At 42.9% G+C, this 27,597-nt stretch overlaps 1 protein-coding gene across 1 annotated transcript in view; it reads left to right on the top strand.

Moving 5' to 3' along the window:
• The first annotated feature begins 871 nt into the window (after positions 1 to 871).
• TMTC2 (transmembrane O-mannosyltransferase targeting cadherins 2) overlaps positions 872 to 27,597 on the top strand; it is a 265,543-nt gene continuing 238,817 nt past the window's right edge. The window contains exon 1 of the mRNA XM_054399725.1: positions 872 to 954. Coding sequence (XP_054255700.1) covers positions 872 to 954 — 83 coding nt within the window. The remainder of the gene's footprint in view (positions 955 to 27,597) is intronic.

Below are 27,597 nucleotides of genomic sequence, written 5' to 3'. Positions count from 1 at the left end.
CAAGTGGGAGCATAGAGCCCCCAGCTCTGGCATCCCACTCCCAATTGGGCCCTCTCTTTCCTACAAATGAGTTTCCATCTGACCTGTGCTAGTGGGTGGGACAAAAGGGGGAAAAAAAAAAAAAGGAGAAAAAGGGTACAAGAGAAGAAAAAAGATTGGGAGAAAGGGGTACAGAGAAAAATGAAGAAAATAAAAAAAAGGAAAAGAAAGTTAAATTGAATAAAAAAAATTAAACAAAAAGAAACACGGCAGAAAGAAGGTGGAAAGAAAAGAGTCAGACAAAAATAAAAAGGAAGAACGGGAAAAGGGGAAAGAAAAAAAACCCTTGAAGGGTTGTGCCGGGCCAGCAGGGCAAGCCCTGCCTGGCGCACAAACCGCCAGTGCCGGTGGCATTGCCGCTACCGGCGGAGCACCGCCCGGGGAGCCCGGGGGGCGGGGAGGAGGCAGTGTCTCGGGGCGGGGCGGGGCGGTCGCGGAGAGGCGGTCGCGGGGCGGGTCCGCACGCAGGCGCGGTGGGAGCCCGGGGCGCCCCACGCGGGCGCTCCCAGAGCCTCGGCGGCGGCGCCCGGCTCGGCAGCAAGGGGGGCGCGGGCCGGGCGTGAGTCGGAGCCGCGGCATTGCCAAGGCTCCACGGGAGGAAGGCGACAGCGGCCGCACTTCGCTTCGTTGTCTCCGCCCCGCTACCATGGGGTAGGGGTCGGCGGAGGTGCGGGGGGACGCCGTGAGGCTGCGGCCGCCGGTAGAGCACGGAGCGGCGCTCCGCACTGCTGGGGGGCGCGAGGGGCAGCCGCGGCGGGGCTGGCCCGGGAGGCCGGGCAGGGGGAACTGCCCCGGTGTGAGCGCGGCGGCGGCGGCGAGAGCAGGCGAAGAGATGATCGCGGAGTTGTTGAGCAGCGCCCTGGGGCTCGCCCTGTACCTCAACACCCTGGGCGCCGACTTCTGTTACGATGACAGGTAGGGCGGGAAGCGGCGGGGCCGGGTGGGCGGGTACTGCCCACCTGCAGGGAGCGGGGCAGCAGCTGCCCCTCTCGGGGTACCCGGGGCGGTGCCGGAGGGTACCGGTGACTCCTCGGATCCTGGTGGCCGCTGCGGCGCCCGCCTCTCCCGGGGCTTTGACAGCTCCCACGCGGACTCGGTCCACTCCCGCGCTTCCCTGTGGGAAGGGTCCTACTGCTTTAACTTTGCAGGTCCTGGGCTGATTCCGTTGTGCCGGGACCGAACCCCGCTCGGGAAGTCATCGTGTGCTGTCGAGCACCTCCGGGTGGCCGCGGGGACCAGCCAGCTACCGCCGCCAGCTAGAGTCGGGGTCCCTACCTGCTTCTCTCCTGAACGTCCCCGCCCTCGGAAGCTCCTGAAAGGCGCTGTTAGCAGTCGGGGAAAATTCCCATTAGTGCCTTTCCGGTGACTTAATCTGATCACAATTAAAACAGATGCATAATTAAAATGTATTAGGGCGAACGGCACGCTTGGCTAAACTTATTAACCGTTCTGGGGTGTTTCATGGTCCATTGGAATTAAACCATCCAAAAAAGTGAGCAGGGGTTGACTTTGACAGCTTTTCGTCAGCCCCTCTCCTCGGTAGCGAATGCCCGTCTCCCGTGGGTGCGACGGGCAGCTGCTCCGCCGGCCCAGGCCACGCGCCGCTGCCAGGCGGCCGTCCCGCCACCGCCCGGCTCGGCGGCCTTGGCGGGGGAGAGGAAGGGGGTGTGTGCCAGTGCCCCTCCGTGTGGTTCCCGGTACCGGCCAGCCACCTCTCCGAGCAGCGGTTGAGCAGGGTTAGTACTGCCTTGGAGCTTTTTATGCGAGAGGAGGAAGGGGAGGAAGCGTGCTGAGGTGGGATAAGCGATGCGCCTGAGCAGAGAAATGTTGCTGGATGGGCTGAACTTCCCGGCGCACTTGATGGGATATGAAAGGGACAGTTATGTCTGTGATCAGGTATTTGCCTTGGGAAATAACCTGACTGTCCTGGAGTCAATTAGTTGCTTAACTTAGAATTTTCCTCCCTTATGCCGATTTGCGGTGCACCTGCCGCCTGTAAGGGTCTGTCACCACTTCCAGAATAAACCCTCTGTTTTCAAGGGTTGCTACTACTAAACCTATTATACTGAAAGTATTAGTCCTGGTCCAGGTCTCTGGCTGGGAACAGTGTCTGCTGCAGAATGTGGCGATTCAGGCTTCAGTCATTTACATGCACTTGAAGCTTTGTGAAGCAATTAAGTGTTTTCGGGCTTCTGTGAGCCTTCCAATTATCTGAAATGATTTTTCTTAAGTCTTTTTTAATGTCGCAAAATAGAATTTCATAAAGGGTAAAAGAAAAAAAAAAAAAGCCTCTGCTTTTATTCTGAAATGCAAGGTCTGAGTTGGATCAATAGCAAGTAGTGAATATTTTGACACACTGACACTATTTAAAACTCCCCTGTTACAGTTAAGAACTGCAGGAGTTGTGGAATATTTATATAACCCTAAGTAGCATATGTTGCAATATTTAGGCAAAACTGGGTTGTTTAAGGACATGCTTATAAGCCTGTCCGGCAGGCCAGTTCAAATTAGCTAAGCATTGAAAGCAATTTGAAGTACTACCTGCTGTTAATCATGTGGAGGTCAAGGTTAGTCCTGCTCTTGCCTGTGCGTGCTTTAATGCAGTTAGAAAATAGTAATGTTTGAGTGTCATCTTGGGAAGAATGGACAAGATAATTACCCACCATTTCTGCTAGTACTAATCTCAGACTGTTTAAAAGATGTTCTAAAATACTGCTATGTTTATGTGGTTACCTCCTAAATACTGCTCATCATACAAGCTAAGATTCAAGAATGTGCTAGTGTTCTAAAAGCCAGCTAATGTCATTTCTATAAGCTGGGTCATCTATTTAGGATGTTTTCAACTTCAGCACTGGAAGGGGCAGAGCAGAAATGGCTGTTGCATGTTAGTAATTGTTGAACTAGAAAGGGTTATGTATTCAAAGAGGCAGGCTCTCAGACCCAAAGTGTTCTTTTAACTGTAATCGCAGAATCTCACTGCCCCGCAGGAGCTGGCTTGAAACATAATACTAGAAGAGGGGGTCGATGCTGGAGCTGCAGGACAACAGCCCTCCATGTGGGAGATGGATCCTGCTACTAACTTTAAGTGAATCAAGATTGTGCATTTAAACTGGCAACCTGCAATGTTTTGTTTCAGAAGTGTAGCACATTGCCATAGCTTTTTCTGCTTCCTTTGCCATTATATTGAAATTACATCAGACTGTTCTTTTTTTAATATAGTGATCAAGCTTACTATATAAAGAGTGTCTGTAATTGCTTTCTGTATTTTTTTTTTATGTGGGTTGGGTAAGATTAAGTGGCATCATAAAAACTTCTTATAGCAAAATCAATTTTCCAATGGTAAAACTTAGTATTTTAGCAGCAGCATGGCACCAAACGAAAGACTGTATGGACAGTGATACAACAGACTTGCCTTGTAGTTTGGTCTTTATGACTATATCAAAGGATTTGAAATTTTGTTTCTTATTCTTCACCCAGTTAAACTGAAATTGAATGAGTTTAAAGCCTGAAGGAGTAAGCAAATGTATACATTCTTACTTTTCAGCATTAGCCTGCCTAACTTAGCGTTTCCTTCTAGCTAGACAGATGTGTGGCACACACATAATCAGTGCAAATGTGGACCTAGAAAACACAAGCTTTTATCACCCTGTTCTCTGCTACTGTGATTCTTACAGGCAGCTGTGATATTTCCTAGTCATACGTCCAGATTGCTAGGGGGAAATTTTCCTCCCCAGTTCAAAACCCCCTTGTTAATCTAGGAACAAATAATTATTTTTCCCCTGCTTATTACTTATTATTTTATTTGAAGCTCCATGCAGCATGCAGTAACCCAAAAGAAGAGATGAATGCGAGAAGAGGTGGGGGGGAAATATTTACATGTTGGTCTAATGCCACAGTGATCTCACATTGGTTATTTATAAAGGTTTATTTATTGGTGAGCAAAATCATCTTGGAACTGATAGCAAGGCATAGGGAGAAATGCAGTTTCCATTCCTGCGGGTGTACTGAAGATCTTGCTTGTTGCACTGTGTTAAATCCAGTTTCTTGCCAGATTAAAGGGGGCTAATCTCTGCACATGAAGTGTGTGCTTCATGGTGATATCTACCACTATTGCAGGACGGAAACTCAGTGCTGCAATTAGGCTTGCACATCCATGTAATTATTTTCCCCTGCCATTTAAGCCTCCCTAAAACTAAGCAATTTGACCTGTGTGTGCCTTGCATTGAAGTTTTAGTGCTTCATGTGACCTGTGCTGAAACAGACAGGTCACTGTCAGTTGATAGCTGGGGTGTGGAAGATTTAGTGCTCTGCATATCAGAGGTCATGCATTGCTACAGCTAACACATCAAAAGCAACTCAGTGGATGAGGTGTTCCTTTCTTCTCCCAAATGCCAGAAGAAAGGCATGTTTTTAAGGAGAGTGTTAGTATGAGTCTTTAAACTTGAGCACTCTATTTTCTCTGTGGCATGCTGATTCTCTTGAAAACATGCAGACATTTGTCTGTGTCTGTGTAGAACTCTTCTGTGAGATTTGGTAGCAATGACCAACTTTTTCTGTCTTGTGCTGCATTTTATTTAGCAGGCCTCAATGGGGCAGCCTTGTCGATGGTAGAAAATATCCAACAGCCTTGTTTGAAAGTAACCAGGCAATACTGCAAACTGCATTGAAGAAATTCTGACAAATGCCTTCACCCTGTAGTGTCAGCCTTGCATCATTTAAAAATAGGCCCAGCCTGTACACATTCAACAGTACCTCTGTGTTAGGTCTGCCGCATGAGATTTAATCTAGCAAGTGACCCAAATACGTGCACTAGAAGAACAAGTGTAAGTACACTGGGGAAAATTGCTCACCATCTGTCTCCTTGTTGTGCGTGTATATTTGGTTATTAATTTACATCTGTGATGCTTATGACCCTTTTTTGTCATCTACTCAACAATTTGTCAACTTCAGGTATATCTTTCCAGTAGCTTTTAGCAGATCCAGTTTGCAGGTGGCTGCAGTCATCTGAATTCCAGTGGTGAGGCTGGTGGTAGTGATGAAGTGGGAAGATGGGAGACTTGCATTATTTCTCTGTAGTGTTTTCTATTTTTTTTTTCTTCCTGTTGCATCTTATAGATACTCATTTCAAATTACCATAAAGATAATTTGCATACGAAGCAGGGATTTTAATCCAGAGAAGATGCCTGATTAACTGTGTCTACCTGGTTTTCAGGTACTTTAGTTGAGGATCAAACTAGCAAACCAATAACTGATTAGCTAATATGAAGAACCTGGCATTATAATAACCTATTAATATGATGCCCATTCAATTTTTAAATGCTGAACATTGTCTGAAAATATATTTGGCTTTTGATGTGAAAAGTGTTTCTGCATAAAAAGTTGTGCTGAATGAAACACTTCGATCAAAATGTGAAATCTTAGTTTCACAAAAATAGTGTTGTGGGTTTTTTTGTTTTTTTTTTTTTTTTTTCAGTGGAGGTGCTGTAAGATAGAGATTTTTTTGAAAGCAAAAAAGGAAATTATGTCCCTGCAGGCTTTATTTTAGGATTCTTGTTGCATATATAACACTAACATAAACCATGTCACTTCTGGTAGCTGGTTCAGAGAATAAATTCATGACTGTTAGCAGACGGAGAGTCTCCCTGAGTCACCGACGGGATGCGCCTCATCTGCAGGAAGTTCTTTCAGCACACAATGGAGTTACAAATTCAAATGATCCACTTTCTCCAGCATCTCCCATATGTATTCCAGCTGCACTTTAGAATCCTTTCAGTTTGCCAGAGTGAAAATCACTCAGAAGTCTCTCATCTCAATTTGTTAACCATCTGATAGCTGCAAAGTGAGTGCTGAATTAGAGCTTGCCTTTACTTCCCTCATCTGGAAGTTTGCCCTTCCTTCCTTGTTGGTTGCTAGGATTTTTTTTTTTCCTTCTTTCTGTGAAGTTGACTGAAGCAGACTTTGCTGTTTGTTTATGGAATTTCTTTCTTAATCTGAAATATTCAATGCTGAAGCTGTAGATGTAAGCCTGCTGGCAACCTGTGGTGAAAGTTGCTCCAAATATAGTTGGAGCAACAGACTAAATCTGTATACAGAGATGCTGTTCATTATGTAAAACTGAATCTCTTCTTGGGGACCAGTGCTTTAGGTTTGATTTTAAGAAATTTTTATTTCTAAATATTTTATAGATTTTACACAGCTTTTGGGTTAACTGTTGTTGCTTTTTATAAGAAGAAAAAACCTTTTTAAGCTGTCCATTTTCCTCATTTATTTTCCCCCAGCCCTAATTTTTGTCTGAAAGAATTATCTGAAAGGTGAAAACATTTCAGCTGAAGATCCAAACTTTAAAATGCTCGAAGCTCTTTGTTGTCTGGCACTTTGGCCTGCAGGTTTTTAAGTTTGGAATTTTTCTAGATTGTGGAAGCCTATTGTTTGCCTTTGAGGCCTGGCAACCTTTGAACTCCCTGTACTTTCTTGCTTGGGGTGATTGATCTTATAAACTCTCCTTATCATCCTTTAAAATGGGAGCTTGTTCTGTGGGCAGATTATTTAAGTCAGAATGGTAGTAGAATTTTATTTCACTTCTTCTAGATCAGGTTCTTAGGTCATATTCCTGCAATCTCAGGACTGCCCTCTAGACTTTAGATACTTGTGTTATTGCTTGCACAGGTGGTCCCTCTCCAGTAAGAGGGAGAAGGTGTAAATCCTGTAATTTCTTTCCCAGTTTCACCCTCTGCAGAACACGAAACTAAACCATTTTTCCCCAAAGGCCAGCCTGTTGCTGAATGAAACTTGAAGAGCCAGAGGAAATTGGGTTTTGGAATTGCACCCTAAATATTACTTCATATGTCAACTCTACTGCTTGGTTTGCTGCTTCAAGACTGCTGAAATCTCTTGTGGACCTGTGAATGGCTCGTCACAGGCGTCTCCAAAGGCAGTGGTGCGCACTTTGGCTCTGTCTTCTAAGGATGCTCTGGGCTAGTTCAGAGTTGTTGTTTGGATATGACAGATTATTGTGAAACAAAGAAGCATGCTGGACTGCTGGGGCAGCAGCTAAGGATCAAGTAATCTGTCAATCTCTATTTCACTTCCAGAGAAAAAAAAACAAACAGTAAACCAGACTGTTTGAAGCTGATGAAACTTGGCCACCTATGCTCTGTAATCAGGGGTTGCTAGACGATATGCTCTGATGCTCTGTCACCCCAGCTGTTCCTGGTCTTGTTAAGCTTTAAGAAGGAGAAAAAGTAAAAGTGGCTTCCTTGAATACTAATCCTTGAGTTCCCTAGAACACTGAGTTACTCAGCCTTTGTTGTCCTGTTGGCTTCATGAAGAGATTTTTCAAGAATAGTGGGAGGTTTCAATTGGAGGTATATAATCCTTATTTACTGTCTTCATGTTGTAACAGTGTGAGAGCTGAAATCCCCCCACACCAACAATAACCAGGCTAGCTCAGTCTGGAAGCAAATCTACAATACAAGCAAATCTACAATCTATGATGAAATGCAATGAATATGTACTAATATACACTATTCACAACATTTACAAATAGGCACAATCAACAGAAAAGCACAACCAAGCCCCCTTTGCTTCCCCCAAGGGGCCTCTTCCCCCCCAGACCAGAAGGAGTCCCCCCAGGCTCCCCTGGCAGAAGGCAGAGAGGTAAGAAGCAGAGAGGCTGTTAGACTTAGCTCATCAAGGTCAGTGTGCTATCTTCAGGCAGAAAAGAAGCAGCAGCATCCAGACAGCCCAGCAAGCAAGCTGAGAACTCAAGCTCTGACCACCCCAACTTTGTTTTGAGTAGTAGTTCTTAAACTTTCTCTCTCTCCAATGGAAGTGTTTAGAATAATCATTATTTTGCTTTCTTACACCCAATAGTGATTTATTTACATTCTCTAACCTTCTCTGCTTGAACTTTATGAAGAAAAATTAAAAAAGACAGTTTTTAAAACCATCAGACATGTCCCTTCTTTCCTTCATCACTTCATCTTTTTAATTGCTGTTTTATTGGAAATATTGTGCTTTCAGCATAAGGTGCTTTGTCTTTATACCTTAATTATTTCCATTTTTTTCCCCAGTGGGTTATTCACATGGCCCATATGCATGCTTCAAGAACTGTGAAAAAAAAAATAAATCAGAGTAACCTCTGAAAATAGATAGTAAATGCTATAGCAAGTAGATTTTTGTTGTGTGCCCAAAACTTGACACCAAGTTTTTTTTTTGGCATCTGCCTTCCAGCAACGAGCTGGACAGGCTTCCCATGAGTCTGCCACAAAAGATCATTAATTTATTTGTGGGGATAACTATTGACCACCTGGGAGCCCTTGCTTCTTTCCAGGAGTTAAACAGGTTGGTTTCAGCAGTGCTCCTCCTCCCAGCTGGCCCCAGAAGCTGGAGTCTGACAGGTAATTGAATGAGTATTTCCCCACATAATGGTACAAACCATTACTGCTAAATGACTGGACTGCTCTGTGGCATCTCCTATTATTCACCAGCCTGTCAGCAGACCCAAAAGATCTCACCCTGACCTCTTGACCTGTGGTTCAAGAGAGGACAGGGGTTTTTTTTCTGACTTCAGCATCCTATTACTAGGATAAATTTTTCTGAACTTACCATTGCTCTAGGCTGTTTTGCTAATGAGAGGATTGTATGATTTTTCACTCCTATGTGTTTTAGTCAACTATTCCAGTATTAGTTCAGAGAAACAACACAGTAATTGGTAGCAGAGCTGTCACTGCAAAGACCCTGCCAGTGCCTGGATGCTGTTTTCATGCAGTGTGGTAATTTGTGTACTTCAATCCTAAAAAATGACCCTTGAAACAGGGTCACAGTTCTGTGACCAAAATTGTTGTGGAAACAAACCCACTCAGCAGCCTAAACCATTCACACAGCTCTGTCCTGCCTTCCCTTCCCACCGCCCTTACAATTAGTAACTGGTGGTAGGTGCAGGAACCAGGCTCCAGTGTGCCACTTCCCCATCATTGCTGCAGAATGACCTTCACCCTGTGCTTAGGGACCAGTCTTTGAACACTCTCAAATACATAAATAAAAGACAGATACATCATATCTGCCTGCGGTCCCAAGTTAGAGATGGCATTTCATTCCTATACAAAGCATTTCCAATTGCTTGGCTACCTGCTCTGAGGAAGTGTGACTTTAGGTTTTAATTGCTTTTCTGAGCATTTTCTCCTCCTCTGATGCAAGGAAACATAGCATGGGGTTGGATAGCACTCTGTGAATCAGATATTTGTCTTTAGGAGGCTGATAACTATATAGGCTCCCAACATCGTGATGCATCAGAAGTGCCTTGACAGCATCTAGCCTCCAACTTCTAGATGGGAATATTTCTCAGCTGATACTGTTTAAAGTAGCTCTCAGGTTTTGCTCAGTAACTGTTGAAGCTGGTAGTGGTTATTTACTTTGGTATTAAAAAACCCAGCACGTACGAGTTCCAGTGTATGAGGAGAGAAGTAAGAAATGCTCTTCTACTCAAACACTAATTTGATGCTTGTGGTAATTTTAAGGTGACAGAATTACCTGGTGGGGGTAAGAAATCCCAAACCAAGGCACTAGGTGTTCTTCATTACCTCTCCTGCGAGGACAGGCTGAGGGAGTTGGGTGTATTCAGCCTGGAGAGGAGAAGGCTCTGGGGAGAGGAAAGCTGTAGAGGGACTGTTTATAAGGGCTTGTGGTAGTAGGACAAGGGTCAATGATTTTAAACTAGAGCATGGTAGAGAACGGGCATTAGGAAGAAGTTCTGTACTACGAGAGTGGTGAAACACTGTAATGGTTTGCACAGAGAAGTTGTGGATGCCTCATGTCTGGAAGTGTTTGAAACCAGGCTTTGAGCAACCTGGTCGAGCAGGAGGTGTCCCTGCCCATGGCAGGGGGGTTGTAATTATGTGATCATTAGGGTCCCTTCCAGTTCAACACATCCTGTGATGATTTGGAGATTAACACTGGTACCAGGGAAACAAACCTGTCTGTACACAGGCATCAGTAAGCCTCTTATTGTGGAGCATCACGGTTAAAAGGAAGCCCCAAGATCCACCCAACCAGCATCAAACTGGCTTTATCAAAGAATCCCTCGATATAGCTTCATCCAGATTCTAAGAGGAAATGAAAGACTTCATGAGCATAGGTGTGCTGAAGTTGCTGCTAGAAGGTAGGCCCAGCTAATCTTCCCCATCATCATTTTAACTGAATATTCAGTGTGTGGCTGGTCTCTGTTTTGGACCCACGTGTCTTACTGTAGTGATTCCTATGCCTGTCTTCCAGCCTGGAGTGTTTCCCTGAGGTGTGTTTTAGCATGCTCAGAGTTCAAGCTGCTGTCAGTGCTGTAAGTGAGGAGGTGTGTTTCCTACTGAAATTCTTTATATATTCATGTCTATACATTTGACAGGCTTTTAGTAGTCACTTTGAAATGAAAGATGCAGTTTGCCATATTACAAAGTAATAGATTAACACTTTGGAGGCAGCATGGGGAAAACTATAACTCCTAGTCCAGAATAATTTTATTTTCTGCAGCCATTTCTAACATGCAACTTTGAAGTGGGAGTTCTTTCTAAAAAAAAATCAGCCTCTTCTGGGACTTTGTCTTTTGTGCATGTGTGTGGTTTGATTTCATCACTTTCAGAGAGTGTTTTTGATGATGGGCCTTTGAGAAGGCACAGGAGCATCTCACTACCCAATATGCAAAGCAGCATATTAAGTGATACACTTAAAAATGCTGCTTTTTAGAGCACACAATGCCTCTGCTTTTATAGACTGTTTAGTAAAGTATTGTTTCTCTTCTGCAGGCTGATGCTGTTGGTACTTTTAGCCTTTATGTGATGTTGCAGTGCTAGGGTAACATTGGAATGTTCTTGGTTTTGTTTTACAGCCTGACAAAGTTCCTGGGTCAGGATCAGTTGGATTTGGCTGGCTCTTTTGTTTTGAGTGGACTTGTACTGGGCTACTTTGAGAAGGGGATTAGATCCAGTAGGAAATTCAGACAAGATGCCTGCAGTCACCTCTGGCCATTAGTGTAGCTTTCCTAACCCCAAATAACACAGGATTTTCCTTACTGAAGTGGAAGGAGCCCACACTACCTTCAGTGGGTGGAAGAATCTACTTGTAGCTGTTGTTCTGTAGGTTATAAGATTTCTGCTATATACTCTGTTTTCATGCTTCATACGCTTCTTAAAAATGGATTTATTTTTCTCTTCAGATAAAAATATATTTGGAGGAACATTGTGCTTTGTCATATCCTCTTATTTCCAGCAGTTATTGAACACGAAGGTGCTGTCATGCCTTCTCTTATGCTTGATACTGTATTTATTCAGTTTGACTGTTTAATGTGACAACAGGGTTTTCATTATTTTAATAAGATAAAGCAATTATCCTCAGAAGTGAGGCAGGATCTTAAGAAGCCTTATTTTGTGTGCTATACATCAGCCTTCTAGACACCACTAAAATAAGTCAAAAGTATTTAATGTCTTGGAGTATGGCTCTCTATATTGGCCTGGATGGCCTTGTTGATGCCAAGGTTTCACTGTGAATTTTCTTGGGCCACTCTCAAAAATAATTTGTGAAACTTTGTCATGGTTTGGTTTGTGAGTCTCCAGCAAGGTTGTGTTCATTCTGCTGCTCTTTCTTTGGCCTTCCATGCATCCTCTCAACTCCCACAGAATCACAGAACACCAGGGGCCTGAAGAGACCTTGAAAGATATCCAGTCCAAGCCCCCTGCCAGAGCAGGATCACCTAGAGCAGGTCACATAGGAATGCATCCAGGTGGGTTTTGAGTATCTCCAGAGAGGGAGACTCCACAACCCTCCTGGGCAACCTGTTCCAGTGTTCTGTCACCATCACAGTGATAAACTTTTTCCTCGTGTTTCCATGGAACTTCCTATGCCTCAGCTTCCACCCATTGCCCCTTGTCCTGTCATTGGGCATCACCAAGCAGAGCCTGGCTCCATCCTCTTGGCACTCACCCTTTACATCTTTATAAACATGAATGAGGTCACCCCTCAGTCTCCTCCTCTCCAAGCTAAAGAGCCCTCAGCTCTCTCAGTCTCTCCTCGTAAGGAAGATCTTCCACTCCCTTTAGCATTTTGTGGTTCTGCACTGGACTCTTTCAAGCAGTTCCCTGAGGTTCTTCTTGAACTGAGGGGCCCAGAACTGGACACAATTCTCCAGATGTGGCCTCAGCAGAGCAGAGCAGAGCGGGAGGAGAACCTCTCTTGACCACAGGCCTTCTAATCTACCCCTGAATGGCTTTGGCCTTCTTGGCCACAAGAGCACATTGCTGGCTCATGGTCAACCTCTCATCCATTAGAACCCCCAGGTCCTTTTCCCCTTCACTGCTCTGCAACAGGTCAGTCCCCAGGCTGTACTGATCCATGGTACAAGACTCTACCCTTGCCGTTGTTGAATTTCATTCAATTTCTCCTTGCCCAACTCTCCAGCCTGTCTAAGTCTGGCTGAATGGCAGCACAGCCCTCTGGTGTGTCAACCACTCCACTCAGTTTGGTGTCATCAGCAAACCTGCTGACAGTGCACTCTGTGCCCTCATCCAGGTCGTTGATGAACATATTGAATAGAACTGGTCCCAGTACTGACCCCTGGGAAACTCCACTAGGTACAGGCCTCCTGGACTGCATCCCATTGGCCACAACTCTCCCATGCCAAAAAGAAATACTGTAGAGTTAATGTACACTTCTAGGTGTGGTGTGCATCTATCTGTGTGTTTCCTTGGTGGAAAATCTTAAATCGTAACAAGAATTTCTTTATAATAAATTTCGTGAAACTTCACTGTATGCACTTCATTTTCTTCAAACAATTTTAGTTGTACTTGGGGAAACTTCTACAGTGTTTTTGGTGTGGTTTGGGTTATTTGGGAAAAGGAGGATTGGTCATGCCAAATTACTGTTAATTGCAGAAGTGTACCTTTTAAATTAATTATTTGTAATTAAACTTCTGATCTTTTACTTTTTTTTTTTTTTTTTTTGTAATTAAGCAGAAGAAAATGTAGGCTTTCTAAAAGCACTTTGATCTGAATTAAAGTTCCAGTGCCAAAAAAATGTAAATGCAGCATCACTGTATAAATAAAGCCTGCTGAAAGCAAAAGTACTAAGAGAATGATGAAAAAAATTCGATCAAATAAAATAGCATTTTTGTGTGTAGCAGCTTCCATTTTGTAGCACAAACGTTTCTTTATAGCTTCTTTATAACACCTGTATGCTTGAATAAATTTTCTATTTGTGTAAAATGTCACAGCTGTATGTTCCATTCCATTTCACAGTACATTACTTGTCCCTTGTATGTAAATCAGTTGGCTTGTTAAAAATGTTAGTACTTATTTTTAATAAATATGATCCTTCTGCAGAGTTCTCAAAAATGCACTTTTTTTCAGAAGACAAAGACTTAAATATGAGAAAAGGCCACAAAGAAGATGGTTCCTCATGTTGTTGGCTTCATGCTAAAAAGCAAAACCCAAGGTGGATCTCCTCAGTACCATCTCCACTGCTGTTTGCTGCCAGACACGTTCATGCTTTTCCTGGGCTGTGCACCAGCGCTATGTAGCTTGAGCTAGAGTGATGGACATGATTGTTGTGGTGATGTGCATTATGGAGTATGGCTGGCAGATAAAGCCTGAGTTGAAAGCCTTCTCCACCCAAACAGGCCTGAGGCTGTTTGTCTGGATGTGCCCTGAGCTTTAGTGCAAGTCATTCATTACGTCTTTTACTGATTCCGCTTCTTCCCTCCTCGTTCCTGCTTGTAATGTGATTGCAAGCTCTTGGCAGCTGAAGCTGCATCTTTAGCAGGGTCTGCTGCACTGACTGGTTCAGCATGACTTGAGCCTTGATAGAGGCATCTGGCTATTCAAAAATGATGGCTTGAAGAAGTTCAGTGGAAGTTGCTTTGTATGCTTTCCCCTTTCTGTAGAATTGATAGAAGTCTAAATGCTGTGTAATCAGAGCAGGTTGGCCATGGTTCCTCTTGAGTATGATCTGCTGTATCAGGGTACTTGTTTTTAGTGAGAAGAAGCTTCACTAATTCTGTTCTGATTAATGTTGAATTAGTATGTTTGTATGCCTCTAAAGCAGAACCCTGAATTACTCTGATTTATAATGGACTTAAGTACTTGGAGGTTAATGCATGGCTGATACAGGGTTAAAAGCAAAAGGAAGGATTGAATGTCCAGGGAGCAGGAAGCTATTTGGTGCTCTGGAATTTAAGAGCCTGCATCTAGCACTTGATAAAGAAAATAACGTAAGGATATTAACAAAAAAGGTGATGCTTACAAGCAAACAAAACTGATGTGCTGTGATGCAGTAAACCTGTGAGAGATTTTGCAGGAAACTGTTTTCCTCTAGGGGACAGTCAGCTCTTTCATTTTTATCTAAGTGTTCCAATTTCCATCAATGCATGCAATCCATTCGGAAAACAATTAAAGGCCACCCGATTTAGGAGCTGGGAGAGTCTCTGCTGAACTGAGGAAAAGATCCCACAAAGAAAAAAGGCCTTAAGGAATATTGGCTTTCACCTGATTGTGTGCCACATACCTAATCTGCTAGCTTGTAGTACTAATTGGTATAAATATTTGGCAGTTGACTCTTTTGAAAAATGATAAAAACACTGTCTGCATAGGAATACCTGTGGCATTTTCTCTATCTGACATGAAGATGTGTGCCCAAACTAATGTAATTCTGAGCTGTTGACTTGATGTGTATGGAAATCAGCTAGTTTTGCATGAAAAGGGAAGATGTGCTTTATGCAGCTCTACATCTTGGTGCTCCTTGGGGATAGTGTTGGAGAAGGAATCTTGTCTAAGCAGGGAAATTGAATAGTGCAGGTCCACAGGTACCATGGTGGTGTGTATAATATACATACTTGAGAGGCTCTGATGCAGTAGCTTGAAGCAAGGTATCACTCTTTTACGCTCAGTTTCCAGAAACTGCATGCAATGTGTGACATTTAGATCTACAAACCTGCCTCAGTGCTTGGCATATTCTGAACATATTGCAGACTGAAATTTGCAAGTTTTGTTGAGGTTTATTATATTTAACTTACTATAGGCAAGGAGTTTCAGTTTGTTAGCACGATGCTGGTTGTTAGTGATGTAAAAAAAGTATAGGAGCTTATTTTAGAGCAAAAAGGTTTAAAACTCATTTCACAGAATCATAGAATCAACCAGGTTGGAAGAGACCTCCAAGATCATCCAGTCCAACCGATCACTCAGCCCTATCCAATCAACTAGACCATGGCACTAAGTGCCTCATCCAGTCTTCTCTTGAACATCTCCAGGGACGGCGACTCCACCACCTCCCTGGGCAGCACATTCCAATGGGCAATCACTCTCTCTGTGAAGAACTTCCTCTTAACATCTAGCCTATACCTCCCCTGGCACCACTTGAGACTGTGTCCCCTTGTTCTGCTGCTGGGAGAAGAGACCAAGCCCCACCTGTCTACAACCTCCCTTCAGGTAGTTGTAGACAGCAATGAGGTCACCCCTGAGCCTCCTCCAGGCTAAACAACCCCAGCTCCCCCAGCCTCTCCTCATAGGGCTTTACTTACTACTGAATCCTGACAATGTGATATTGCTTTCTGAATAAGTAAAACGATTGTAGAGCATGGCAATGAAGAACTAAAACACATGTAAATGTAAATATGGAGAAGATTATAGGATTCTGGAATCAAGAATATTTTATTAATGCTTATTTCTCATTCTTTCAATAAAATATTTAAGGAGAAATCTAAATGATGTGGATAAGAATTTTTAGTAATGGGTGGGATCAAAATCAGTTCACTGAAATTTTATTTCCTTCTACTGTAAAGTAGTTTAAACAGTTCAGCTTAAAATACAAATTGCACTGGATCTTAGTGTGGACAAGGCTTTAGGGACATCTGTTCTTCATGTAGCACAGTGGGAGTGAAGGCTGAATGTTTTTGCTCAAGCAAGGGCACTGAAAGCATTTTATTGTGTATACCTATTTCAAGATAAGAAATTGTGGGGAAACATCTGTGTTATAGGGTATGAAAATTCACAATGTTAATACTTTTATATGCTGCTATATGTGGCTGAAAAAATATTAGTGAGCAGAGTATTTGTTTGCCATTTGTTTATGTGAAGTAGTAGAGCCCAGTCCTGTTAAGGAAGAGCAGATATTGTAATAATTCTTAGCATGAACCTGAAATTGTATCAGTTAGTCTTTTGCCAAGAGTAAGTGAGCTAACTTGTAGAAGAAGCTGCTTAAGGAAGACTGCTTATCATGCTGTGTTTTGTCATGCAAAATGCAAAAGAGCCCTGTTCATAACAGGATGGTTACATTAAGATAAATATTTAATTGCACATTTAATATCAGACATAATGTTTCATCTTGTGTACACTTACTGTGCCTATCTTGTGTCTGCACCAGTAATGTGGGTCACAGAGAGAGTGAAAGGATGGACCCTGCAATCAGTGAATCTTCCAACAGAGTGGTTAAATTAGTGTCACATTATACCCGTGGGAATTTCTAAGCTCATACATCTAGTAAGTAGTATGGTGAACAAGTTCTTCACTATGAGGGTGGTGGAACAGTGGAATAGGTTGCCTAGGGAGGTGGTTGAGGCACCCTCCCTGGAGATATTCAAGGTGAGGCTCAATGAGGCCCTGGGCAGCCTGATCTAGTTGGGGATGTCCCTGCTGACTGCGGGGAGGTTGGACTGGATGACCTTTGGAGGTCCCTTCTGACCAGGACCATTCTGTGAGCAGAAAAAACAAGTTGTCTTTTGTATTCAGACAGTCTTTATTTATTCTTTTGTTATTGCTTTGAATTCCAACAGGAACTCCTGTACAGCAGGAACTTCTATGATTTTACTTTCTGCAGCAAAGTATCTCTGTTGACTTGGCAGTTTTGGGGTTTCCTTTTTTTTGCTGAAGGTTGTAAGTTAGGTACTTGGGTCACCTTATGCTACCCAATAAAACTAAATGAGGAAGCAAGTGCAGAGATTATATTTCAGCTATTGCTTCAGGAACTGAATGAACCTTGATTTAATCAAATTCAAGTTAGATTGGTTGAATATTGCTGCTGCTGGAATTATGGAAAGAAAACTGCACCTTACTAATCTCTTTTTCTGCTTATCTCTTGTACCTGCTTGAAACATATTCTTTTTTTGAAGTACAAATGAACAAGTGAACTCTCCAGCTAAGCAAAGTCAATGTTTGTGCCTAGATGAATGTGTGTTAACTATCTCATACCTTTTGGAATGGCAAAAAATGAGTGGATTGGAGAGGTTAGGTAGCCTACATAGTGATAGTCAAAAAGGAAAAAAAGAACACAACCTAATAACCACCTTTCGTGATGATCTGTTTATTGTGACCTAACTTAGTTAAGGTCAAGATAAAAGCAAATAATTTTGTAGGCCTTATGTGCCAATAGGAGATAAAATGGCAGTGTATGCTTTGGCTTTGCACTGAGACTTCAGTTTTATAAAAACTTGGACATGTGTTCAGCTTTTTGGATGTAAATAATCCCATTAGATGAAATCTGGGTCCAACTGAAGTCAATGGTAAAACCTGTGGCAGTTTAAATAAGGCTAGAATTTCATGAATGAGTTCAGTGAGACTACTTGTATACATAAAGTTAAACACATGACTAAGTGTTTGCAGGATAGAGTGCCTGCAGGGATATGAGAGTAAGACCCTTGTGAGACAGATTGAAGTCTGACCAGTGTTGCTGTTGCGTGATGGGAGAGCCATAGTGAGGAAGTAGGTGAACCTTTTAGGCATAAACAAACACAGAGAATATAAACCATCATAAATAACTACAATTCATAAAACGCTTGGTTGGGCCTAAATAATGAAGCAGTGAAAATATTTACGGGCTGTGGCTTTTTCTTGTAATATACTTTTGTTTTATATTTTTTTGGCACAAGTGCACGTAAGGCATTAGTATCATTATTATAGTTTGTTATTCAGAAGAACTTAGGAGTGGGAGACCCTTACTTTTGGAAGGGGGAGGTAAAATAGAAGTTACAGGCCAGCTCCCTCCTCCCTAGTGTTCCTCTTAATCTAGGTGTCATGCAATATTTGTAATTATGACAGCTGTAGTAATCAACATGTATATTAACTACTTCATTTCATATCATGCTTGGTAGAGAAACACTGTGGCTTTTACCATAACTGTGACGATTGTTGCCATCTGAGGCTCTCCCCTCCAGATGCATTTGCAGATTTGATTTGGAGCTGCACATGCAGCAAAACAGCTGCCACATACACCAACAAATCTCTGTCACTCTGTGCAGAACATCTTTGCAGAAACTAGTTTCATGTTTCTTGGTGACAAATATTATTTGAATGACTGCCCCCTTAATTCTGCGAGATTTAGGTAAGTGCAAATGTCCAGGGTTTTGAGGGAGTCCTAATTTACATTTCATAACACATACACAACCAAGCAATTAGCATGAAGTCTTATGGCAGCCTGACAGTGCTTTGTGCCTATGGAAACAGTTACACAATAGTGTATGTGCACATAATGTTATCAAATGCCCTTTGTGCATGCTTACTCCTTTTACCTGCAGCATACTAAAAAGCTGAAGCCTAATTCTCCATTGAACTCAAGCTGCTCTATTGTATGATGAACTTGTGTAAAGAGAGAAACATTGAGGTCTTCAGAAAATTACAGTTACTATACTTTCTTTTAAATGACTTCGTTTTGGCATGCTCTTGAGGCTATTTTTCCTCTCTGTGAATGGCTTTAAACGCCAGTGATGGGAGGAACATGACTCCTGATGAGGTTAGATTCAGGCTGCAAACTTTCCTTTTGTCTTTGCTCTCTCTCTCTCTTAGGGGAGGGTGCAGAAGTTGGAGGCTAATACTGCCTGTGTTTTTGGAGAAGAGAGGAAACACACTGACTTCATTGTCCTGCTGATTGTACAGGGAATAGACAGGGGGTACTTGGTGTGGTGGGTGAGTAGGAAAAAGAGTAAAGCACAAGGCAATAGGAGGTTTGCCGTTAGTACAAAGCTCTTCAGCTGCTGTACACAGATGTCTGGGGCATTTCTCACTCAGTGTTTGTAGTTTTTAAGATTTAAGGGGATAAGATGCTGATGCAACTCCATTCACTGCAGTTACATTATCACACTGGCTAGGCAGGGATACCGTAAGATGCTTTCAGGAGCACTTAAGAGATTTTCTGTCTCAGGGAGCTTCAAACAGAAGGGTATGTGAAGAGCAGTGCATGGAAAAGGTGCAGTGTGTGTGTAGTGGTCCTGTGTTTGCAGGCACAGGAGCCATTTAAACATGGTGATGGTGAGGGAATGTCTGGAGAAAGGAGAAAGCAAGGCAGAAGACATAACAGAGAAGGGTGAAATAAGATGTACTGCTTGGTAGATCGTAGGTGTGTGGCATGAAGAAGATCCAAAACAAGTACACAAACCAGAAGAAAAATCGCTCTCAGTGTGTAAAAGCTACTGCTGTGTTTGCTGAAAGAGGCATTAGCCCTAGAGTCTGTCAGCCTCCAGCAGTTTCTGTTGTAGTGAGCCAGGCTGGGTCAAACTATTGAACCCAAGGGTACTTTCTTCACCAAAACAAACCTGAGATTGATCGTGCTATCAGCATGGCCAAGAGGTCTGAAAGGGGTAACTGCTTGTAGTGTAAGCGGATATAAGCAGTCAGTGCTGATAATCTGGTCAGAGGGTACCCATGAAGCTTGTCCAGAGAGGTCTCCATGGATTTCACACCAGTGAAAACTCCTTGTGAGTTTTCAGCTTGCTCGTCTAACCTGTTCCCTCTCTGTCTCCCTGGGTGGTTTTCTTCTCTCATGTTTCCTACAATGGAAAGCTAATAAGACATATATAGAAAACAGACGCTGGAACCAAAGTAGGAAAAATGAGCAATGGCTTAGTTAATAGAGTTAGGCCCATTCAAGGAGAAAGACACGATGTGGACTGAAGAGATAATTATTATTTTTGGGGAGGGGGGAAAGGACAATGGCTAAAACAGCATGGCTGAAGACAGAGGCTTAGCTGTTGCTGTGCAGAAATGAGGTTGCTGCAAAAGCTATGTTTTTGTGGCTGCCTTGTTTGGTTATTCCTCACACTGAGTCCTAGTTTGGGACTGACAGTAACAATGCAAAGCATTGCTACTTTGAGTTGGTCCTTGCCAAGGCTGCTGTGTGGCTAATGAAGCGTTAGATTTTAACCTAGTCTTGGCAACAGTGGTTTGGATGGAAGGCCAAGCTAAGCTATCAGCAGAGACAATGTTATTTTTAGGGCTACATATGTGAACGAATAGTAGAAGACAGAAAGCCATAGAAACTCCTGGGAAGTGGCACTGTGCCTTGTGCTTTGAATACTTTGAAGAAGTTTTCAAATCCCTCTCAACATGAGACTTGACTGAGTTTCAAACATAGCATTGTACAGCATGTGGCATTCATTTATTACCCCATTATTAGACTAAATATTATGAATTAAACAAGTATTATTATCCCTGTGTTTGCTTAGGTTATTGTTATAGAAGACAAACATAGATCTTTATTTCCAGGTAAACAGGCATTTCTCTTCCTTTTTTGGACTTGATCTTCTTTCCTGCCATGTCTTACCCTAAAGAACAAAGGAAAAGTTTATTTTTTACATTAATGGAGAAGTGATTTGTGAAGACACATTATGCTTCCAGGCCTCCAAGACTTGTGGTCTGAAACTGATAATGTAGCCACAACTAATGTGTTCTGGGACCATGTTAATGTGGACTTCTACAGAACGGTTTGGTGGTTGCTCTCAAGAATATTGAATGGAGCTTTAAAAGATTTCCTGCATTTCCCTACATATTGCCTGACTTTTGATGCTAGCATGAACTTTTTTGAAATGCATTATGTAACTTGACTGCTATAAATTTCTCATGAAAAATGGAATAGCAATAGTTCTCCCTATTCCTACTCAGTGTTTCTTATATCCCCCCTCTCATCCTAAATGAGGAAGAAAATGCTCCAATATTTTCATGTTAGCATTATTTTTATTTTTATTTTTTTCAAATACAATGTTTTTTTTAGGTGAGGGGCCTGGTTTAGATGTGCTAATGGCCGTGGCCTGTGTTCACCTTTACCTGATATGGCGTTTCTTATAAGTCATCCATAATCTGTGCATGGTGAGGTCAGGTTTCGTGCACAGCAGCAGCAATGGTCTGCAAATGGTGTGGGAACAGCCTGCTTGCACAGGTGAGCTGCAGAGAAGGTTGTTTTGTGCCTTGGCAGTACTGCTCTCACCACAGCTTTTGGTCAAGGTAGTATTGTGAAGCCTATTCAAGAGGGAAGTTTATAATGACAATATTTAGAAGGCAGTAAAAATAAATAAATACATTTTACTGCCTTCTAAATACTGTCGTATATTAGAATATTAGAATCAAGAAGGTTGGAAGAGACCTCAAAGATCATTGAGTCCAACCTGTCACCCTAAACCTCATGACTACTAAACCATGGCACCAAGTGCCACGTCCAGTCCCCTCTTGAACACCTCCAGGGATGGTGACTCCACCACCTCCCTAGGCAGCCCATTCCAATGGCCAACCACTCTCTCTGTGAAGAACTTTCTCCTCACCTCCAGCCTAAACCTCCCCTGGCGCAGCTTGAGACTGTGTCCTCTTGTTCTGCTGCTGGTTGCCTGGGAGAAGAGACCAACCCCCTCCTGGCTACAACCTCCCTTCAGGTAGTTGTAAACAGCAATGAGGTCTCCCCTGAGCCTCCTCTTCTCCAGGCTAAACAGTCCCAGCTCCCTCAGCCTCTCCTCATAGGGCTTGTGCTCAAGGCCTCTCACCAGCCTCGTTGCCCTTCTCTGGACATGCTCCAGCAATTCAACATCTTTCCTAAACTGAGGGGCCCAGAACTGGACACAGTACTCAAGATGTGGCCTAACCAGTGCTGTGTACAGGGGTACAATGACCTCCCTGCTCCTGCTGGCCACACTATGCCTGATGCAGGCCAGGATGCCATTGGCTCTCTTGGCCACCTGGGCACACTGCTGGCTCATGTTCAGCTGCTGTCAACCAGTACCCCCAGGTCCCTTTCCACCTGGCTGCTCTCCAGCCACTCTGACCCCAGCCTGTAGCTCTGCATGGGGTTGTTGCGGCCAAAGTGCAGCACCCGCACTTGGATTTGTTGAATGCCATCATGTTGGACTCTGCCCATCTGTCCAGCCTGTCAAGGTCCCTCTGCAGAGCCCTTCTACCTTCTAACAGAGCAACACCTGCTCCCAGCTTGGTGTCATCTGCAAATTTACTGATGATGGACTCAATCCCCTCATCCAGATCATCAATAAAGATATTGAACAGGATGGGGCCCAGCACTGATCCCTGGGGACAGCACTAGTGACAGGCTGCCAGCTGGATGTGGCACCATTCACCACCACTCTCTGGGCTCGGCCCTCCAGCCAGTTCCTAACCCAGCGCAGAGTGCTGCTGTCCAAGCCACAGGCTGACAGCTTGGCCAGGAGTTTGCTATGGGGGACGGTGTCAAAGGCCTTGCTGAAGTCCAGGTAGACTACATCCACAGCCTGCCCCACGTCCACCAGGCAGGTCACCTGATCATAGAAGGAGATCAGGTTGGTGAGGCAGGACCTGCCCTTCCTAAATCCATGTTGGCTGGGCCTGATTCCTTGGCCATCCTTCAGGTGTGCAGTGATTGCCCCCAAGACAATCTGCTCCATGATTTTCCCTGGCACTGAGGTCAGGCTGACATATAGTTCTAGTTATATAGGAAAGTAAAAGAAAAAAAGCATTCAGGAATGCAAATACGTTTCAGAGCATAAAGTTCATCACTTGCTTTGGTTGGACTATCTAAAAGTCCATGTGGTAATAATACTCTATTTTAAAGGGGATTTAATTGCAGTTTTGGAGATCCTGCAAGTATGAGGGACAACTGCAATCTCTGTCTAACCTAATGGGAGGACTAAAAGTAGGAAATTGTCCAGGGTAAGGGCTGACATACAGGCACTGCATACTCTTGAATTCCTCTGAGGTCTAAATATATTCATGGAGTCTGAGCTGAAACATGGTCTTATTTTTGCTTCAGTGTTAATCCGAGTTACTTGGATTTAGATATTTCTGGCATATGCTAGAGTTATGGCTCTGTCTTCAGGGCAGTTGTAGCCAGAAAGCTGAGATGGAGACCAGTACCAGACTTAGTCACTACATGGCTTATCTGCAATATGGGTGGTTCCAAAACATGAGCTATATCTTTTCTAATTTATTATCATAACATGAGTTTTGAAGCAGTCAGATCTGTCTAGAGTTGGGCCCTTGCTAGCTGAGAAACTATACAAAATAGAAAATGTCCCAGTCCCGAGCTGCTTGTCATTCAGTTCCTTATTTTGGAACAGAAAAACCCACCCAAAACCAACATAGTTCCTCCTGCCCATTTTCTATTTTACTTAGTAAGATTGTTTATATAAGCCTAAATATTGGTATGGCTGTCTTATTTTTTTAAGAGCATAAAAATCATAGAGATTTTGCTCATGTTTTTTTTCTGATTACATCATACTGTGGGTATTGATGAGGTAATGGAAATCTGTACCTGGAATGTTGGCGTGGGGAAAACAAATTATGTGCAATGTTTTCATCAACCATAATTAAAGAAATTACTATTACAATAAAAACTAATTACATGTAATTAAAAATTGCCCTTTTTTTTCCCCTATATTGTCCTGGGTTAACACTGCCTGATCTAAGAATCACAGAATGGTCCGGGTTGGAAGGGACCTCCAAAGGTCATCCAGTCTGACCTCCCTGCAGTCAGCAGGGACATCCCCAACTAGATCGTTGCCCAGGAGCTCATCAAGCCTCACCTTGAATGTCTCCAGGGAAGGGACCTCAACCACCTCCTTGGGCAACCTATTCTAGTGTTCCACCATCCTCATCGTAAAGAACCTGTTCCTAACATCCAATCTAAATCTCACAAGCTCCCCTCTCTCCATACACAGAGAGGAGGGAAAGTAATAAAAAAAAAACCAAAACAACCCTTGGTTGAGATAAAGAGTTGAGATAAGGAGTTTTACTGGGAATAATGCAATGCATGATTACCTTAGCCTGTTTGCAGAAATACACAACAAAATGTAGAGTAGCAGCAGAAGCCAGCAACCTCCCTTCAACCCCTGACCCACAGCCAGCCCAGTGGAAAAGACCAACACCCCAAAACTGGAAATGGAGAGCAGCAACTGGAAGAGGAAGCCTCTCATGTTACAATCTGAACTGCAGGCCCCACAATACTTTGCTCCAGCCAGCACTTTCAATTTGAAGCTGGCATGACAGCAGCAAGGTATTGAATATCCATCATCAGATTCAACTCAACCCATGACAAATCACACTCTCGTAACTTTCCCTTTGACTTACAGAAAGCTGTTGGAAAATTGTATTTTGCTGCTTCAGTGTAGCTCTCTCTAGGAGAAAAGAGGATTCAGTACTTATTTCTTAAATCACTGAACCAAAATGCAATGGTTAACGTTAATAACTATTTACTTTGATTTTAAGCTTGGAATAATCAGCAGTGCCACAAGCTAATCTGTCGATTTGCCTGAGGTGGTGTTGTGAGCCTTCAGGTGGATATATTTGAAGTTGTTCTCATCCATTCATTTACTGAATAAATTTTGCACCTTTAACAAAGACCCTTAGCTAGGTATATACTTTCCTTCATATTTTTGAAGTGTCATTTTACAAAATCTTTTCCCTTTTAATTACTTTGGCATTACTTTATTCTGTGTGTGTTTGTTTTGTGGTTTCTTCTTTTTCTTTTTTCCTTTTAATCTTCCAGTCCTAATCATTTAGTGTTCAGAAAACTGTTGTTTTCAATATCAAACAAACCCCAAACTCTACTAGGAAAAAAAAAAGATGTTGGGAACAAAAGCAGTTTCATATCATTGTAGACCCGTGAGCTGTGAAAATTATGCAAGCTTAACTAATCTTGCATGTTAATAATTGGTTCTATCTCTTGGTTGTTTTTTTATTATTTGCTTTGTCCATATCTGCTTGTTCCTCAATATTTCACCCTTAGATTGTAGCTTCTGTGGGGTGAGGATAAACCTGCTTGAAGCTTGTGCAGTGTCTTGCAGGAAGGTATTTTCACTGATGAGTTGGAATCTTTAGATGTTGTTTCTCTGCTCTCTCAACCTGTTCTTTGTTTTATTGATTCTTCTAATTCATGTAGTCCACTTCCTTTCACTTATGTATGAAATTTGGTAAGGACGAGTGACAGGATTTTACATTGCTGAATACCAGTGGTGATGTCTCTTCTGTATTACATGGAGCTCTTGAACACTAAGAGAGCATAAAATAGAAAAATAATAAACGATGGTGCTTATGTAAAACACACACCACTCATCAATTTTGCTCATCACCTGCGGTATGCCCTTCAGGACACCTTTGCCAGCACAGTCTTCCCCTTGTCAGGGATCAGGGCCACCTTTTGACCTGGAGCATCCTCACCGCAGTCCCAACAATACACTGGTCTCCCATGAGCAGTTGCTGCAGGACAGCACAATGGCCATGCTGAAGGCCTCTAGCTTTTCCTCCCCTGCCTGCTTAGCTCAGATAATCCTGCAGCAGCTGTCAGAGTTTCCCTTTTATTCCTCGGGCATCAGCAAAGCTGCAGGGGCGCTAGAAACCTGGTCCTGACCCCTGCTGAACTGAGAGAGATAAGAGCAGCGGCATCCTCAAGGAACCCTAAGTGCCGTTGCCCTATTTCAGCTACGTGAATGCTGGGGATTTGTTTTCCAAGATGAGCAATAGGCGCTCCTCCCTCTGTGATCCCCAGTGATGCCAGCTGCCTGTCCTCTGTCCCCAGTGACCCCGCGGGTGTGGTGAGGATTAGAGATACGCTGTCAGCAGTTCCCTGTGGTTGCATTCCTGCTTAGGAGACCTGGAAGGAGAAAGTGGGTGTTTGTAGATCAGATTATGCTCAAATTTGATTGGGATCTGCTGTCTGTGTTGTGATCTACTGCAGAATATGTCGTCAGTGGGTGTCTGGGGAGGAGCTGGAGGCTAGTCACTAAAGAGATGAAAAATACAGAGCTGCCAAGTTGCTCCTATGTTATTTGGAGCTGTTTGCCAGGCTAAGTGGAACAAACATCCCTTATTTTTGATGATGTCTCATTGTCCCAGAAATGAACACATCTCTGAAGTTTTCCTTTTATGAATTGTAGCTTTAGCATGTGAACTAGCTGTGCTTTGCTAGCGTGCTCTCTAGTCGATACAGTTCTTTTCCTACAAAGCACCCACAATGAACTGATTTGGAAATGGCTTAATTATCTGCTGTGTGAGGAGGCTGGTAGTGAGAAGAGCAGGGGTCATTTCAGGTGATTAAATCATTCCCTGAATACTGATAGACATTTAACATGTACTGCTTGGAGTAACTGCCTCCACTTTATAAAACATACCTGGTTATGTGTTAAAATAATTTGCTTTCCTATAGGTAAGTAAAATAATTCTAAATTAATCTGGGTTAATTTTTATCATCACAGTCTACTTCCTCTTTTTAACTCTAAACCCATTGAATCTACCTTTGGACCTGGGATGTGAACCCTTTAAAAGCATATAGGTATTGCTGATTTGTCTTTTCTACAGCTTCCATATCACTCTGTTTAATAATAACATTTTATAATGCCTAGAAATTTAGAGGGGTGATACAGAGTTATCCTTTATTATTTCAGTGTGTATATATAAATAGGTTGAAATGGATAGATAGATAGATAGATAGATAGATAGATAGATAGATGATAGATAGATAGATGATAGATAGATAACTTCAAACCCCTTTCTTTGAGGAGCTGAAATAGTAACCCCCCCCACCCTACAGATCCCTTAACCTACTAAGGTGCAGTATTAAAGGTGAGTCTTGACAGGGCTCTGGGCACTCTGATCTTGTTGAGGACACCCCTGCTTTCTGTGGAGGGGGTTGGGCTAGATGACCTTTGGAGGTCCTTCCAACCCAGACCATTCTATGATTAATCCCAGCATAACTGCTGAAGGATATGTATGACAAATGTATTTCTGCACGGCCTTGTGGTGTCATGAGATTAAAAATGAATGTTCCTCCCTCACTGTTTGTTAATAGCAAAATGTCAAAATCGTGGCTTTATTACTATATGAGTGGTGTAAGCTTAGCTTTGACCCCTGCTTGAGGTGTCAAAAATTCCTTTCTGAAAATGTTTTAAGCTCCAAAGTCACTTAGTCTCAAAACGTTTCTCTGCATCCTTGTGGTAATTTTAGGCTGATGCCTAGGAAATTTTCCACAGGTTTTGAGTGGAACGTGATAGAATGTAAATAAATTACCATTGGATGTAAAAGGAAAATAAAGTCTAAATAATCCCATTGGTCTGATAACTAACATAAAGTTAGTTGTATAAACTAACTTTATCTCTTTTCTCAGCTCTTTGCTCTAGCAGATACTGGCTGGTTGTTTCTGCTGGCTTGCTGACCTTGGCTTCATTTCTTTGTTGTGGCTAAGTACTAACAAGCTACTCTCTGCTTTTCTCCTCTTTCTCTTTCCCTTGTCCATTGGGAAGGAAAGGGGAGAAGCTCTTCGTAGCCCCCTGGTTTTGTCCTGGGGGGGTTCTTG

This window comes from Indicator indicator, chromosome 3 (assembly GCF_027791375.1).
Source record: "Indicator indicator isolate 239-I01 chromosome 3, UM_Iind_1.1, whole genome shotgun sequence".
NCBI lineage: Eukaryota > Metazoa > Chordata > Aves > Piciformes > Indicatoridae > Indicator > Indicator indicator.
This window is presented reverse-complemented; position numbering and strand designations above follow the sequence as displayed.